Here is an 18,511-nt window from a genome sequence, read left to right as displayed (position 1 = left end):
GGCTCTTAAACACCTTGAGATATATACAGAGAGATCCACAGTCTATAACGATCACACCCCTTTGACCTTTGTGGACAATTCAAAACTCAGAATGCAAGGTTATTCTGTTGGAGTTTGTTCCACCAACCATATCATCTTAAAAACATCCACATTGCAGGGAAATTGAATGTGATTGCAGACATCCTGTCCAGAGACCCAGTTAGAACTGATGGGATAATCCAGGCCAAGGCTAAGAGAGTGAAAGGAAGTGAATGTGTATTTTTTGTTTTGTATTTTTATACCTTGTAATGAAATGACAGTGAATCTCTTTTTTTTTGTGCTAGGGAGGTGTCATGGGGCAATGCCCTTTATTTTTGAAAATATGATTTTTTGACTTTCAGCTGACTGGACAGTGAGGCAGAATAAACTGTATCACAGAATCTTTACAGTGCAGAAAGAAGCCATTCAGCCCATCAAGTCTGCACTGGCTCTCTGAAAGCATTCCACCAAGTCCTACTCCTCTGCCTTGTCCCTGTAATCTTGCACATTCTCTCTTTTCAGGTAACAATCCACTTCCCTTTTGAATACCTCGATTGAACTTGCCTCCTCTACCCTTTGTTACAGACTCCAATCACCCTTTGGGTTAAAAAACCTTTTCCTCACATCACATTTACTCCTTTTGCCAATTAGTTTGAATTTGTGCCCTCTAGTTCTTGATATTCTTTTGAGTGGGGACAGTTTCTCACTATTTACCCTGTCCATACCCCTCAGGATCTTGAATACCTTCATCAAGTCTCCTCTCAGCCTTCTTTTCTCCGTGGAAAACAGACCCAACCTGTCCAATCTACAGTTCTTCATCCCTGGAATCATTTGAGTAAATCTCGTCTGTACTCCCTCCAGTGGCTTCCCATCCTTCCTCAAATATGGCACCCAGAACTGGGACGCAGTATTCCAGATGAGGCCTAACTAGTGTCTTATACAACTTCAACGGGACCTCCTTATTCTTCTACTCAATACCCCTGTTAATAAAGCCTAAGATGCTATTTGCTTTATTGACTGCACTCTCAATATTTCCTGCCATCTTCAGTGACCAATGTACATGTACACCGAGGTCCCTTTCTTCCTGCACTTCCTTTAGAGGCTCTCTGTTTATACTGTCTCTCCATATCTTTCCTGCCAAAATGAATCACCTCACACTCCTCTGCTTTGAATTTCGTCTGCCACTTGTCTATTCTCTGCTTTGAATTTCATCTGCCACACGTCTAGCCAATCTACCAACGTGTCTTAATTCTTTTGAAGTTCAAGACTACTCCCGTTACAGTTGACAACATTTCCAATCTTTGTATCTGCAAATTTTGAAATCATGCCCTGCACACCACAGTCTAGGTCAGGAAGAGCAAGGGTCCCAATACTGACCCCTGAGGAACTCCACTACAAACCTTCCTCCAATCTGAAAAACAACCATTTATCACTACTCTGTTTCCTGTCACTCAGTCAATTTCTTATCCAAGTGCCCACTTTCCCTTTTATTCCATGACCTAGAATTTTGCTCTATTGTGTGGCACTGTATCAAATGCCTTTTGACACAATGTGTCTAAGGAAGACTGGACGATTATCACTAGTGCCACTGCAATTTCCACTCACTTCCCTCAGTACACTTGGAGGCATCTCATCCGGTCCTGTTACTTTATCTATTTTAAGTAAAGATAGCCTTTCTAACATCTCCTTCCTCTCGATTGTAAGTTCTTCTAGTGTACCAGTTACCTCATCTCTCACCTTGGCCTGGGTAGCAAGTTCTTTCTTTGTAAAGACAAATGCAAAGTACTCATTCAACACCTCTGCTATTTCTCCAGCAAGTCCCCTTTTTTGTTCCTAATTAGCCCTACTCTTTCTTTTACCATCCTTTTATTATTTACATGCTTATAGAAGACCTTGGGATTCCCTTTTATGTTCGCTGCCTGCCTCTTTTCATGCTCTCTCCTTGCTTTTCTTATTAGTTTCTTCACTTCCCCTCTGGTCCCTCTATATTCATCCGGATCCTCCATTGTATTTTCTACCTGACATCTGTAGTGCATGCACTTCTTCCTTTTCATTTTTACCTGTATCTCGCTCGTCATCCAGGGCGTTCTGGATTTATTTGTCCTACCTTTCCCCTTCAAGGGAATATACTTTGCCATTGTCTTTTCTTTGAAGGTGGCCCATTGTTCAGCCACTGTCTTTTCTGTCAACATTTGATTCTAATTTACTCAACTCAGATGCATTCTCATCCCATCGAAGTTGGCTTTCCCCCAATTAATTATCCCTGTTCTGGGTTGTTCTGTGTCCTTTTCCATGATTAACCCAAACCTTATGATACAATAGTCACTGTTCCCTAGTGGCTCTCCCATTGATATTTGATCCACTTGGGCCAACTCATTCCCTAGAACCAGGTCCAAAAATGCATGTCCTCTCATTGGACTGAAAACATACTGCTGTAGAAAATTATCTTGAACATGTTCCAGGAACACTTTCCCCTCTTGTCCTTTTGTACTATTCCTATCCCAGTCTATGTTTGGATAATTGAAGCCCCCCATTATGATTACTCTATAACTCTTGTACCTCTCCATTATTTCTTTGCAAATTTGTTTTTTCACATCCCTTCCACTAGTTTGTGGTCTATACACTACACCAACCTTCCTCATTCCTTGACCCCTTTGGAACATCCTTTCTCTTCAGTACCATAATGCCATCCTTAACCAATATTGTCACTCCCCCTGCCTTTTCTTCTTTTCCTGTCTCTCCTAAACACCTTGTACCCAGTAATATTTAGTGTTCAGTCCTGCCCTTCTTTGAGCCAGGCCTCTGTTATAGCAATAATATCAAAGTTCCATTTGTCAACTTGTACCTGCAGTTCATCAATCTTATTAATCATGCTGTGCGCGTTCACACACATGCACATTAGCCCTGATTTTGGCATTTTTACTTTCCTCCTTATTCTGACCCCATCTAATGACTTATTGTTGCTACTGTAATTCTATCTATTTGATGCAACTCTCTGATATATCCTTGTTATCAGTTGATACTTCTCTATTTCCCACTGCCAGTTTTTCTCCTCTGTACTCTGAGTTTCCCCCCCAGATTCCCATCCCCCTGCCAATCAGGTTTAAACCCTCCCCAACAGCACTAGCAAACCCCACCGCAAGGACACTAGTCCCAGTCCTTTTAAGGTGTAACCCGTCCTTCTTGTACAGCTACCACCTCTCTCAGAACCGATGCCAATGCCTCAGAAACCTAAAGCCCTCCCTTCCCTGCCATGTGTTGACCTGCTCAATCTTCCTATTCTTTTGTTCAGTATCATGTGGCACTGGGAGTAATCCTGCGATCATTGCTCTTGAGCTCCTGTTTTTTAATTCCCTTCTTAACTCCCTAAATCCTGCTTTCAGGACCTCATCCCTTTTTCCAATCTGAGTCATTGGTCCCCATGGGGACCACGACCTCTGGCTGTTCACCCTCCCCAAAAGGAATGCCCTGTAGCCATGCACTAGGGATGCACCATAGTGACTCCAGCCGCTGCTCAAGTTTCTGTAGCCAGTGACACTTCCTGCAGCTCTAGTCATCGAGGGCACTTCATGCCTGCACGACTTCCCATATTCCGCAAGATGCACATTCCACATGGTCAAACTGCACTGACATACCTTATACTTTATATAAAGCATTTACTACAGTATTTACTAACTTATTTTAATTATTATCTTAACTTAGAATAATTCCTATGCATACTAGAATTTACTGTGTTTATCTCAGTCTTGCCTCTCCTCGTGCTCTTTTAACTCCCGACTCCACTCTCAGTCTCGCTCCTTCTCTTAATGCTTTGGCTCTGCACTCTGTCTTGCCCTTTCTCGCCCTCTTTTAACTTTGTGACTCTGCTCTCAGTCTTGCCCCTTCTTGCGCCCTTTTAACTCTCCAGCCCCGCTCTCAGTCTCACCCCTTCTTGCACTTTTTAAATTCTCTGGCCCCGCTCTCAAAAATGCTTTAAAAAAATCAAGGGCACGTTCCAAGGTGAAGGTGAAAAACAAACAAATCAACTTCAGGGAGTGTGAAGAGAGAGACATTTCCTATAATCCAGACACCCATCAAAACTCGTAACTCTTTAAGGAAGAGACATTAAAAATGAAAAGTACCAGAAATATTGAAATAATGTCTGCCACAGACAGACACACACAAAATCTCTTGGAAATACACAATAGATGAGATATTTCATGGCAAGGCTGCCCAGCCACTTGAGAGAGATTGCAAGTGACACAGGCAGTGTCAAGGAAGTCTTGAGGAACAGGTTGAAAGTTGCAATTCTTCCTCTCTCTCTTGGGATAAGAGTGTCACCCGATTGAGAAGCCAACTCTACCAGAAGCCTACCAGTGAACCCAGATCTCATCATAATGGCAAAGTCTACACCTGACCACATCCGAAAAACCAGCTAATCTAAATCGGCCCCAGCATTTAAAATCTATTCCTCAAGGACAATCAAAGGACAATTAACCATTCACTCTTTTACCTTTTGCTTATTGGTGTGTGTGCGTGTGTGCATGCATGAATGTGCATGAGTGCTCTTTTTTTGACTCACAAAAACCCTGTTTAATAGGCTCCCTATGACTCACAGTTTAATTAGTCTGATGAATTCCAATACTTACCTTAATCTGCAGTCGGAGTTCGGAGGGCAGAAGCTACAGCTGTCAGTGGGCCTCGGGCTTCCTACTCATGCGCCAGCTGGAAGATGGCTGTACACGCGCAGTTCACTGATTTACTGCATGCACCGACCAGGAAAGTAACACACATGCGCAGTTGGTGTCTTTCATGCCTTCAGGCTGGAAACTGGCCATGTGAACATACGCAAAACTAAAAGATAAGTGAAAAACGGCGAAGATGCATGTCAAGTGACCTGAAGAGGAACGCCATTGCAGAGAAGGTGTTCCAGGGAACAGGACACAGGGTGGGTGACAGGGAGAGGGTCCCCGACCAGGGAGTGGGGCAGAAATAGGTCCCAGAAGACAGTCTCAGGTATGGGACAAGGACAGAGATCAGAAACTGACCCTGTTAAGTAAAGTAGGAAGAAAGGAGGAGAGAATAAGACTCTGAATGAATGACAGAGCTTCAGGGAGCAGAGTTGAAACAAAGTGGGCTTGAGAGAAGCCTTGGAGATCTGAGGAGGCAGCCAAAGGTTGGTGACTGCTTACAGTGGGACTTTTGGAGCAGTTGGGTTCTGCTTGCCGAAGATCTGAAAGTGTGCTTGGAAGGGCTTGAGTGAACGTGGAGGTCCAAAGAAAAGAAATCTCAGAAGGCGACATTGAAACCCTGGAGGTGGATCCTTGTTGAAGCTGTCCAAGTGGGAGCGGTGTTTGGAGAGAATTCCAAGGCGAGTTCTTTGAATGTGAAGATTGGCAACCGTTGTGAGAAAGACAGAGTTTCAGTGAGACTGGTTGGCTCACAGTGTAACAAACGTCTGGGTGAGTTGTTGAAAAATTCATAGAACTTGATTTAGTCGCATCTGTCATTTACTTTGGAGTGTGGTGTGCCTGGCCACAGTTCGCCAATTGGTTCACATGTACTGTATACCTACTCTGAATATGAAAGTATAACATTGATATGGGGAATTGCTTCATCTTTCTGAATTTATACGTGTCTGTAAAGAGATAGCTTGGGTGGAGGAATCATGAATATTTGAATCATTTTCTTATATTTGTACTGAGATCTTTACAACCTTTTTGTTTGGTGCAATATAGTTCATTTTTCTTGTTTAATAAATATTTTATTCTTTTTGTTTCAAATTCATCAGCAGACTCCTGTGAATTTGTTCAGCAACTTAGCTCCATGATTTCTTAAAAAAATAAAGTTAGCATCTATCAAGCCAGGTTTCACTCTGTGATCTGACTTGTCCTGTATGAACATCAGCTGGTACCGTAACAATAGTTAAATACATTCTAATTTGGAAAAGGCATATCCTCATGAAAAAAATAAATTTAAGCCTTTGTTGTGACCATCCGAGGAGGAAAACAGGAGAGCCAGTTCATCCCTTCTCACCTGGTTGTAACACTAATCTACGTTGGCACCTGGTTAAGTAAAGCCTTGATTTTAAAAGTCTCATCCTTATTTTCAAATCCCTCTCTGGCCTCATTGATCCCCCATCTCTGTAATTTCCTCCAGCCCACAATCCTCTGAGATTTCTGTGCTCCTGTGACTAAAGCCCCAATTTTAATCACTCCACCATTGGTGGACCTGCCTTCAGCACCTGGGAACTAAGCACTGGAATTCATTCCATAAACATTCCTGTCTCTTTACCTGGCTTTCATCCTTTAAGATGCTCCTTAAAACCAGGCTTTGGTCACATGCCCTAATATCTTCTTATGTGGCTCCGTGTTATATTTTGTGTTATAATGCCTCAGTGAAGCATTTTACATTTTAATACCTTAAAGAGGCTCTATTGATACAGGTTCTTGTTGATGAGAGAAGGACTCTATTGTTTTAAAAATGGGGTGAAAGAGGATTTTTGTCCACTTGCTCCATCAGGATAGTGTGGGGAAACCTGAGAAAGGAGAAGAAGGAAAAAATGATTTAATTACACACCCTGCCAATAAAGGTCTTGAATCTATTTATATGTGAATCTAATATATATTTCAAATCTAAATAAATCAGAGTATATGATAATGCTGACAATGGGAGTTGAATTGCTGAATGAATCCATCTAAATGAGACACAACTGATTTGTTCTAACAGCAACTGTTTATTTTACACAGTACTGGCTGGATCCCACAAAAACCCTTGCAGAACACAAGGACCTCATAAACAGTGAGTAATGCTTCAATCAATTCTCGGACCATACGTTTGCTCCTTTACAGTGCCAGTCTAACATGATGGACAGCTTAGGGACTGCTGCCTTTGTGTATTTCTGAGCCTCCTTGCACCACATGACCAAAACAATGCAGATCATTTTGACTTTTATCCTCACAATAAATGAACTGATATGTTGAGGGCTCAATGAAATGTGAAAAATAACACATCAGTCTTCTGGCAAACTTTTTATGACAAATTAGTTTATTGACCTGAGCCATTCAAATTACTTCACTGTGAATGTTACATACTTGGGCCTACCATAAATCTCAGAATTAGTGTCTTGTGTTTCTGGATCAGACATTAAACTGCGGCCCATTCTGTTCTGGCAGGTGGACGTAAAAGATCCCAAAAGATTATTTTGATGAACATCAGGGGAGCTCTGGCCAGTATTTACTCCTCAATCAACATCATAGAAACAGATTAGCAGGTCATTATCACCTTGTTGTTTGTGGGAGTTTGCATGGACGCAAATTGGTTTCTGTATTTTCCACATGACAACAGTAACTGCCCTTCAAAAGTACTTCAGTGGCTGTAGAGTGTTTTAGGATATTCTGATGTTGTGACAGGTGCTACATAAATGCAAGTCTGTTTCTCATTAGCACTCTAAACACCTTTTGTGCGAGTTGCCAAAGTATGCTTTATTCCTATTTGTAAATTAGGTGGTGACAATAGTATGTATGACTTCAACAACAACAAAAATAGCTGGAAAAACTCAGCAGGCCTGACAGCATCTGCGGAGAGGAATACAGCTAACATTTTGAGTCCGTATGACTCTTCATCAGATTTCCAGCATCTGCAGTATTTTGCTTTTATCTTAGTGTATGGCTTCAATGTTGGCTAAGCAAGCACGTGAATTAAATGAGGCCAGATGTGAATTATTAATCTGCTGTCTTTCGCAGTAAAGCAAACTTATAGAACCTCCATTCTGATCAAGCTCACTTAATTTAATGTGTGCAATTTATCTGCAGTAAGACAAAATAAAGAACATGCTGAACTACTCCATGTAAATGGGATATCCTGATTGACCTAAACAAGGTTTTTAACCATCCTTCAGCATTTCTAACCACTTTACCTCAAGGAAAAGCCTCAACATTTTCTCTTTAATAAACCTGACCTTCTTCCTTTTTCCAAAATTTCCAACCTCTATGCCTTGCTCCCTTCATCTCCCATCATCAAAGACTGCCAAAGCCATAGGGAGTAAAGTGCTTTTCCATCGCCTGACAAATTGATTATTACTTATGTTCTATACAGTAACAATAGCAGCACTAACTAATTCACATCTTAACTACCTCTTCAGACCTTGGTTTTTTTAAGTTGCATGAATACACAACACTGAGAGTGAGTCTTTTTCCAAGTCCTTTTGGTGAAAAAAGTCAAAAGAGTCTGAAACATGACAGGATATTTGATGCAGTATCATGGTTAATGTAGGTAAAATTGATGGCAATCAAGGCGGGTTTGGATGAGAAAATCCTTCAGGGCATTTGATTTGATTCTTCCACAAAACCAACCCTCATATCTTTTCATTACAGCACCTATGTGCTGCTTCAATCTATGCTTTCTTGTCCTGATCACCTACAGGTATTTTCCTGGATTTGCTTTGTTTGACCCATGAAGTGTCTTAGACATCTTTAAGGTGGCGAGATTTGACTTGGGCAGTATCATGTTGATCATCAGTTATCTAAAATTCAGTTTCGTTGAAATCCATATTGCACCCTTGGCCAGTTCGAAATTCGTCGCATAGATATTTTTGATGCTGAAGATTCATAGCTTAAGTAGTCATTAAATCCTCATATTCTCTCATTCTTTCCTCTGGTCAACTTACCACATGCTTCGAATCTCAGTCTTGCTTTAAACGAGCAATGTTGGGCTTCTGCTTTTCTGAAAATAGCCTAAAACTACAATTCACTGTATGACCATCATTATGAACAGAATGAACAGCACTATGAAATTTCTGTTATCTGGCATTCTCCCAACCGGAATTTTCTATATTAACCGGAATATTACTGGGGTCAACCAGTAATATTAATTGGCCTGTCCTCGCTCCGGCTCTCCATTTAAATAATAGTCTGCCTTTTGATTCTTCCTACCAAAGTGCATGACCTCACACTGACCTACATTAAACTCCATCTGCCAAGTTTTTGCCCATTCACTCAACCTTTCTATCTCCCCTTGCAGATTTCTTACGTCCTCACCACAACTTGCCCTCCCACCTATTTTTGTATCATCAGCAAATTAAGATACATTGCACTTTGCCCTCTCCCCCAAGTCATTAATATAGATAGTAAATAATTGAGGTCCTAAGACTGACCCTTGTGGTACTCCACTAGTTATGTCTCACCAATCTGAAAAAGACCCATTAATCCCGACTCTCTGTCTTCTGTGTGTTAACCAATCCTCAACCCATGCTAATACATTACCCCCAATACTGTGAGCTCCTATCTTGTGCAATAACATTTTATGTGGCACCTTATTGAATGCCTTCTGGAAATCCAAGTATGCTACATCTATCAGTTCCCCTTTATCAATTCTGCTTGTTATATCCCCAAAGCAAATTTGTCAAACATGATTTCCCTTTCACAAAACCATGTTGACTCTGTTTGATTGCATTGAGCTTTTCTAAACTGTGAAAAACTTTTTCCACAGTGAGTGAATTTTAGGATCTGGAATGCACTGTCTGAGAACATGGTGGAGGCTGGTTCAACTGAGGCATTCAAGAGGGAATAGGATTAATATCTGAAAAGGGAGAATGTGTAGGGCTAGCGAGAGAAGGTCACTAGGAGTGGCACCTTTAGCAAACCAGCACAGACACAGTGAGCTGAATGGCCACCCACTGTGGTGTAACTATTCTATGATTCAGTCTATAATTACTCTATATCCGTCTTCATCTTCCAAGACACAAAAATAATTCCAGAGATAATGGGGAACCAAGCAGCTAGTGAGAATGAGGAATTTAAAAGAAACCAGTGTAAATAATGATATAGTACTGCAGAAATTAATTGAACTGGATGGTGTCAAATCCCCTGGATCTGCATCCTGGGGTTTTAAATGAGATAGCTGTGGAGATAGTGGATGCTTTAGATTTGATCTTCCAGAATTTCTTAGATTCTCCAACAATTCCCAAGGATTGGTAAAGGGCAAGCATAACTCCACTATTTAAGAAAGGAAGAAGAGAGAAAAGGGGAACTGTAGGCCAGTTAGCCTAACATCAATCCTAAGCAAAATTTTAGTATCTATTATTAGGGACTTGGTACCGGGGTGCTTAGAAAATCATAATATGATAAAACAGAGTCAACATGGATTTGTGAAAGGGAAATCAGTTTGATAAATCGGTTGGCATTTTGAAGATGCAACTGGGATGAATAAAGGGGAACCAGTGGATGCAGTGTATTTGGATTTTCAAAAAGCATTTGATAAGGTGGTATTCGAGGATATTGGTAAGATTTAGGGTTTGGGAGTTACAAATTGCCTAAAATAGGCAGTCGAGAATTCATACGTGATTTTAAGGTAGTTTGTTAAGAAGCATCCATTAGATATGATACATAAGTTAAATAGGCAGATCTCCATGGCTGACACTTGCAGTCTCGTCAGAATGGTCCCGGATCAGACAAATGAATGAATGAAGCTGATCTTCATGACTGGAAGTGACAGTCTCTTGTCTGTTTGCTAAACTGCAGTTGTTCTTTGTCCCCTCGAGTCGGCTAAGATATCAGGAAACTCCATGTCTTTAGCTAGGCGAGGATTAGAAATTGCAGTTCCTTCTGTTTTCTTCAGTCATCTCGAGCTAGCCGAAGTGTTAGCCCAAAGCTAGCAAGGGTAACTTTGAAATGCTCTCCTCTGTCTAAAGTCTCCTTGAACTAACCAAGGTGTAAGGCTGGCACCATCATCAGTCAACCTCGAGAAGCTTTCTTCCATCTAAAGTGTTTTTTTTCCCCTTTTGAGAGTCCATTTGTCTGCCTTATTTCTGGGAGGCGTATGCCAATCATTTAATCAATTGCCCTTTGACAACGGGCAGATAATCAAGGTAGTCCCTCCTATTTCAATTGGAAGGCCCCGAAGTCATCTTGTTTGCTTGGATGTCCTGCTTAATCTTCAGAAGTTAGTTTATATATGGGTCCTAAGGTCACCTCCCACCATCTATCAGGATTAGCAATACCTTGTTTCAGCACTTGTGCTAGAGACATGCCCTTGGCCAAGCTGACTACTGTTTTGATGTCTTGTGTTTGTCAGTCCAGGAAGCTGCTATTGGAGCACCCTTTATAAGCGAGTGAGAGCTATTCTTATAATATTCAATACATTTCTTAGGATTTAAAAAACTATTATATGGTGATTTCTTACATATTGCACAAGATTAGGACTCATGGGATTTGGGCTAATATATTTGCATGGATTGAGGGTTGGTTGGTAATGGAATTAATGGTCAGAAAACAAAGAGTGCAAGTAAATGTTTTTGGGATGGCAGGCTGTAACTGTTGGGTACCGCAAGGATCTATTTACAATCTAAATTAATAACTTAGTTGAGGGGGCTGAGTGCAACACATCTAAGTTCACTGATGGTACAAAGTTGGGTGGGAAAGTAGGCAGCGAAGTGGACACAAAGAGGCTGTAGAGAGATATAGATTGGGTGAGTGGGCAAGAATATGGCAGATGGCATACAATATGGTGAAGTGCAAAGTTACTTGTTTTGGTAGGAAAAATAAATAAGCCGAATATTTTTAGAATAGTGAGAGACTGGGAAATGTTTGCATTCAGAGGGACCTGGGTGTCCTTGTATGTGAATCACAAATTTAGCTTGCAGGTATAGCAGGCAGTTAGGAAGGCACATGGTATGGTGGCTTTTGTAACAGAAGGATTGGAGTATAAGAGTAAAGAAGCCTTACTACATTGATACACTGCATTGGTGAGGCCACACCTGTAGTATTGTGCATAGTTTTGGTCCCCTTACTTAAGGAATGACATATTTGCCCTTGAGGGACAAGGGCATCAAAGGGTCACTGGACTTGTTCCTGGGATGAGATTATCCTATAAAGAGGGGTTAAGTAGACTAGGCCTTTACTCTTTGGAGTTTAGAAGACCTAGAGATAATCTAATTAAAATATATAAGACTCTTAAGAGGTTTGACAGGTAGATGCTGAGAAAATGTTTTCTGTGGCTAAGGACTCTAAATCTAGGAGACATAGTCTTACGCAGCATCCTGACTTGGAGCTACATCGCTGTTCCTTCACTGCCGCTGGGTCAAAATCCTGCAACTCCGTCCTTAACAGCACTGTGGGTGTACCTACACCACATGGACTGCAGCAGTTCAAGAAGGCAGATCACCATTACCTTCTCAATGGCAATTAGGGATGGGCCATAAAAATGCAGGCCTAGCCAGCGATGCCCACATCCTGTGAAAGAATTGAAAAAAGGTTGGCCATTTGGGATTGCGATGATGCGATATTTTTTCATTCAAAGAATTGTGAATCTTTGGAATTCACTCCTCAGACAGCTGTGGATGCTCAGTCATTGAGTATATTCATGTCAGATATTGACACATTCTTGGACACCAAGGGAATTTAGATATATGGGGATAATGTGGCAAGATGGAATATTAGCTATAATCTTGTGAGTGGGAGAGCAGGGTTGAAGGGCCAAAGGCCCTCTTCCTGCTCCTATTTCTTATGCTCTTATGTAAAGTGATTCAATCCACCCTCAGAAAGATGGAGAAGCAAAAAGGCATGATATGGAGTCCAATTAATTCACCACCTCCACCTCTTTCCCTGAGTTATGCTGTCATATCATTAAGTATAGAACACACTCCTGAATGTAAGGTGCTTATGGGAATGGCTAGCACCAATGTGCCTGAGGCAATGGCCCTGGATTTTCACCAAGATGATTGAGGAGCCCTTAACAATGGCGGGCAGATCCCGATTCTGGGATTCCCAACCCAATCCCTGGCTGTCTGATTTCCAGGAGTGCCTTTAAAAGGTACTGGCTGATTCCTGTCAAAAGGCCACACCTTGCATTCCCTACCTGGGCCAGTTCCATTGTAGAGATAGGAATGTCCTACTCCTCCGCAATTCTCAAGAAATCAGGTCAGGTCTTTAAAAAGTGAAGATTCACGGTCTCTTCAGGAGTCATGAGCCTTCGTCTGTATGATGGGACCTTTCCACAGGCAAGTTCAAAAGGTCTTCCGCTTGCCCCCCATGCTGAGTTCTGTCTTTCCACCGAACCTCTATGACCCCTCGTACCTCCACTGCCAAGCTTTGGCACTTCCATGCCCATTGACCCACTCTACGTTGCATAGAACCTATAGTGACAGTAGGATATTTAAAAATAAACTTTTAAAAAGTAATTCATTCATAACTTGCTACTATGTTTAAAAAGTCATTTCACTCAGAGATCAGAGAGCCTGAGCTGGCAATCACACAATGTTTTCTCTGTGTTGAAGGTGTTTCAACAAATGTAATGGTTGTCTGGGTAAAGCATACAAACTATTTTCATCTTGCCTTTACCTACATTCTTGTAATCTATGTTGAGTCACAAATCTGATAATTTGTATTTACAGGCTTATTCCTCAAGTGTCATTTATTTTGTTGATTCCTGAGCTACTTACTATGTTTTCTCAGTCCACGATGTAGGCCATCAGGTCTGGGGACTTGTCAGTCTTTAGTTCTAATAGTTTACTCTGTACTGTTTCCCCAGCGAATGTAATTGTTTTAAATTCTACCTTCCCTTTCACACCTTAATTTACAAGAATTTCTGCGATATTATTTGTGTCTTCTACAGTAAAGACAGTCAACACTTCTGCCATTTCCTTATTTTCCATTATTAATTCCCCATTTCCACTCTCTAGAGGATCAACGCTCCTTTTAATGATTTATTTTCCTTTTTAAATACTTGTTGAAACTTTTATTGTCTGTTTTTATATTTCTAGCTAGCTTTCTCTCATACTCTAATTTCTCCCTTTTTTAGTAATTTTTGCTTGTTTTTAAATCCTGCCCGATCTTCTGACCTATCACTAATCTTTGCATGTACTGTAAGCTTTTTCTTCAATTTTATACTGCCTTGAACTTCTTTAGTTAGCCACGGATGCTGCATCCTTCTCCTAGAGCCTTTATTTCTCATTGAAATGTATGTTTGCTGAGTATTATGAAATATCTCCTTAAATGTCTGCCACTGCATTTCCACTGTCCTACCCTTTAACCTAATTTCCCAGTTGATTTTAGCCAGTCTTAACACTAATCTTAGACCCACTCTTCTTACCCTCAAACGGAATGTAAAATTAAATCATGTTATGATCACTGCTACCTAGAGGCTCCTTTACTATGAAGTCATTAATTAATCCTGTCTCATTGGACATTAACAGGTATTGAATAGCCTGCTCGCTGGCTCTAGAATGTGCTGCTCTATAAAATTGTCCTGAAAACACTCCATGAACTCATCTTCCAGGCTACCTTTGCCAATCTTATTCATCCAATCTATATGGAGATTAAAATCATCCATGATTATTGCAGTACCTCCCTTACAAGCCCCCTCCTCTTTTCATTCATCCGCTCAGACTTTCTTAATTTCAACAACTTGGATCATGTTCAATCTCAGGCCTGATTTTCCCAATGTGGAAATGATTTAGTCTGTCCTTATAACTCAATGATCCGATGCATGTGAACACTTTGTTGAACTTTGAATATTTTCAGGATTTCATGCTATGATGCTTTTAATGCTACGCTCTAAGTTATGTTTGCTAACAAAAATACTTATGGGTTGAAAATTCATCTGCACTGGAGTGCTGCTTTGGGTGCATTAGAGTTCTTAAGGTGGAGTTTGTTGAAGAGGGGCAGGAGGTGCCCTTTTCATTTTCTATCTTTCCTTAGCCTCCAGTAGCTGGCTCTTACTTTACTACAGGGGAAGAAGCTGATTGAATGTCATAGGAGTCCATAAAGCAGCAGAGAGAGAGAGCCAGGAGTTTACAGATAAAATCTAAAACTGATGTCAGAGAAGTCCAGTAAATTGATTGGTTGGTAAGTATAGGCCTTACCAGACTCAGCACAGAGGAGACGATTGGTGATTGTCAGGCAAGTTATATTGTACTATACTGTACTTATATAAGGTTTAAGGTATGTCAGTGCAGCTCGGCCATGTGGAATGAGCATCCTGCGGGATGTGGGAAGTTGTGCAGACACAAAGTGCCCTCGCTGACTACACCTGCAGGAACTGTCACCAGCTGCAGAAACTTGAGCTCCAGCTGGAGCTACTGTGGTACATCTGCAAGGCTGAGGATTGCATGGAATGCATGTCTAGAGAGATGATACACCACAGCTAAGAAATGCGCGGGCAGAGAGGGAATGGTTGACCACCAGATTATCTAAGAGAAACAGGCAGGTAGTGCAGGAATCCCCTGAGGCTATCTCATTCTCTAACCGTTTTTTCATTTTGGACACTAGTGAGTGAGATGGTTCCTCAGAGAACTGTAGCAAGAGCCAAGTTTGTGGCACTACAGATGGCTCAGCTGCACAGGAGGGGAGGAGGAAGAATGGAAATGCTATAGTGGTAGGGGATACCATAGTTAGCAGAGTAAACGGGTGTTTCTGCAGCTGCAGATGTATCTCCAGGATGGTATGTTGCTTCCCTGATGCCAGGGTAAAAGAAGTCACTGAGCAGATGCAGGGCATTCTTTTGGGGGAGGATGAAAATCCAAGCCCGTGGTCCACACTGGGACCAGTGGCATATTGGGAAAAGGGATGAGGTCCTGAGAGCAGATTTTCAGGAGTTAGGAAGGGAGTTAAAAAGCAGGACCTCAAGGCAGTTATCTCAGGATTTACCCCCCAGTGCCACATGCTACTGAACATAAGAATGGGAAGATTGAGAAGTTCAACACATTTTTTTAATTCAGTCACAGGATGCAGGCATTGCTGGCTGGGCTAGCATTTATTATCCCTAGTTGCCCTTGAGAAGGTGGTGAGCTGCCTTCTTGAACCATTGCAGTCCATGTGGTGTAGATACACCCACAGTGCTGTTAGGAAGAGAGTTCAAGGATTTTGACCCAGCGACAGTGAAGGAACGGCAACATATTTCCAAGTCAGGATGGTGAGTGTCTTGGAGGGGAACTTTAAGGCGATGGTGTTCCCATCTATCTGCTGCCTTTGTCCTTCTAGGTGGTGGTGGTTGTGGGTTTGGAAGGTGCTGTCTAAGGAGCCTTGGTGAATTCCTGCAGTGCAAATTGTAGATGATACACACTGCTGCTACTGTGTGTCGGTGGTGGAGGGAGTGAATGTTTGTGGATGTGGTGCCAATCAAATGGACTGCTTTGTCCTGGATGGTGTCCAGCTTCTTCAGTGTTGTAGGAGCTGGACTCATCCACGCAAGTAGTGAGTATTCCATCACACTCCTGACTTGTGCCTTGTAGATGGTGGACAGGCTTTGGGGAGTCAGGAGGTGAGTTACTTATCGCAGAATTCCTAGCCTCTGACCTGCTTTTGCAGCCACAGTATTTATATGGCAAGTCCAGTTCAGTTTCTGGTCAATGGTAACCCTCAGGATGTTGATAGAGGTGGATTCAGTGATGATCATGCCATTGAACATCAAGGGGTGATGGTTGGATTCCCTCTTGTTGGAGATGGTCATTGCCTGACACTTGTGTGGTGTGAATGTTACTTGCCACTTGTCAGCCCAAGCCTGGATATTGTCCAGGTCTTGCTGCATTTGGACATGGACTGATTCAGTATCTGAGGAGCCGTGAATGGTGCTGAACATTGTGAAATCATCAGCAAACATCCCCACTTCTGACCTTATGATGGAAGGAAGGTCATTTATGAAGCAGCTGAAGGTGATTGGGCCTAGGACACTACCCTGAGGAACTCCTGCAGTGATGTCCTGGAGCTGACATGACTGACCTCCAACAACCACAACCATCTTCCTTTGTGTTAGGTATGACTCCAACCAGTGGAGAGTTTCCCCCCTGATCCCCATTGACATCGGTTGTGCTAGGGCTCCTTGATGCCACACTTGGTCAAATGATGCTTTGATGTCAAGGGCAGTCACTCTCACTTCACCTCGGGAGTTCAGCTCTTTTGCCCATGTTTGAACCAAGGCTGTAATGAGGTCAGGAGCTGAGTGGCCCTGGCGGAACCCAAACTGAGCATCAGTGAGCAGGTTATTGCTAAGCAAATGCCACTTGATAGTACTGTTGATGATCCTTTCCATCACTTTACTGATGATGGAGAGTAGACTGATGGGGCGGTAATTGGCTGGGTTAGGTTTGTCCTGTTTTTTTGTGTACAGGACATACCTGGGCAAATTTCCACACTGCTGGGTAGATGCCAGTGTTGTAGCTGCACTGGAACAGCTTGGCTAGGGTGTGCGGCAAGTTCTGGAGCATAAGTCTTCAGTACTATTGCCGTAATATTGTCAGGGCCCATAGCCTTTGCAGTATCCAGTGCCTTCAGCCATTTCTTTATCACGTGGAGTGAATTGAATTGGCTGAAGACTGGCATCCGTGATGTTGGGGACCTCCAGAGCAGGCCAAGATGGACCATCCACTCGGCACTTCTGGCTGAAGATTGTAGCGAATGCTTCAGCCTTATCTTTTGCACTGATGCATTGGGCTCCCCCATCATTGTGAATGGGAATATTTGTGGAGCCTCCTCCTCCAGTGAGTTGCTTAATTGTCCACCACCATTCACGACTGGATGTGACAGGACTGCAGAGCTCAGATCTGACCCATTGGTCGTGGGATTGCTTAGCTCCGTCTATGCTGTTTGGCATGCAAGTAGCCCTGTGTTATAGCTTCACCAGGTTGACACCTCATTTTTCGGTATGCCTGGTGCTGCTCCTGACATGCCCTCCTGCATTCTTCATTGAACCAGGGTTGATCCCCTGCCTTGATGGTAATGATAGAGTGGGGGATATGCTGGGCCATGAGGTTACAGATTGTGTTCGAGTACAATTCTGCTGCTGCTGATAGCCCACAGCGCCTCATGGATACCCAGTCTTGAGTCGCTATATCTGTTCGAAATCTATCCCGTTTGGTGTGGTGGTAGTATCACACAACACAATGGAGGGTATCCTCAATGCGAAGGTGGGACTTTGTCTCCACAACGACTGTGCAGCGGTCACTCCTACTGATGCTGTCATGGACAGATGCATCTGCGGCAGGCAGGTTGGTGAGGATGAGGTCAAGTATGTTTTTCCCTCTTGTTGGTTCCCTCACCACCTGCCGCAGACCTAGTCTAGCAGCTATGTCCTTTAGGACTCGGCCAGCTCGGTCAGTGGTGATGCTACCGAGCCACTCTTGGTGATGGACATTGAAGTCCCTCACCCAGAGTACATTCTGCACCCTTGCCACACTCAGTGCCTCCTCCAAGTGGTGTTCAACATGGAGGAGCACTGATCATCAGCTGAGGGAGGGCGGTACATGGTAATCAGCAGGAGGTTTCCTTGCCATGTTTAACCTGATGCCACGCAACTTCATGGGATCCGGAGTCTATGTTGAGGACTCCCAGGGCAACTTCCTCTCAACTGTATACCACTGTGCTGCCACCTCTGCTGGTAGGACAGGATATACCCAGGGGTGGTGATGTCTGGGACGTTATCTGTAAGGTATGATTCAGTGAGAATGACTATGTCAGGCTGTTGCTTGACAAGCCTGTGAGACAGCTCTCCAAATTTTGCCACTAGCCCCCAGATGTTAGTA

At 42.6% G+C, this 18,511-nt stretch overlaps 1 protein-coding gene across 5 annotated transcripts in view; it reads left to right on the top strand.

The window, feature by feature from the left end:
- The window catches only part of epb41l4a (erythrocyte membrane protein band 4.1 like 4A), a 374,673-nt gene that overhangs the window by 146,964 nt on the left and 209,198 nt on the right, over positions 1-18,511 (top strand). For all 5 annotated transcript variants that reach the window (XM_041186876.1, XM_041186875.1, XM_041186874.1 and 2 more), the window contains exon 5: positions 6,747-6,798. In XM_041186876.1, the coding sequence (XP_041042810.1) occupies positions 6,747-6,798 (52 nt within the window). The remainder of the gene's footprint in view (positions 1-6,746; positions 6,799-18,511) is intronic.

This window comes from Carcharodon carcharias, chromosome 4 (genome assembly GCF_017639515.1).
Source record: "Carcharodon carcharias isolate sCarCar2 chromosome 4, sCarCar2.pri, whole genome shotgun sequence".
Lineage (NCBI taxonomy): Eukaryota > Metazoa > Chordata > Chondrichthyes > Lamniformes > Lamnidae > Carcharodon > Carcharodon carcharias.
Note: the sequence above shows the minus strand (reverse complement) of the source record. Positions and strands in the feature narration are given on the sequence as shown.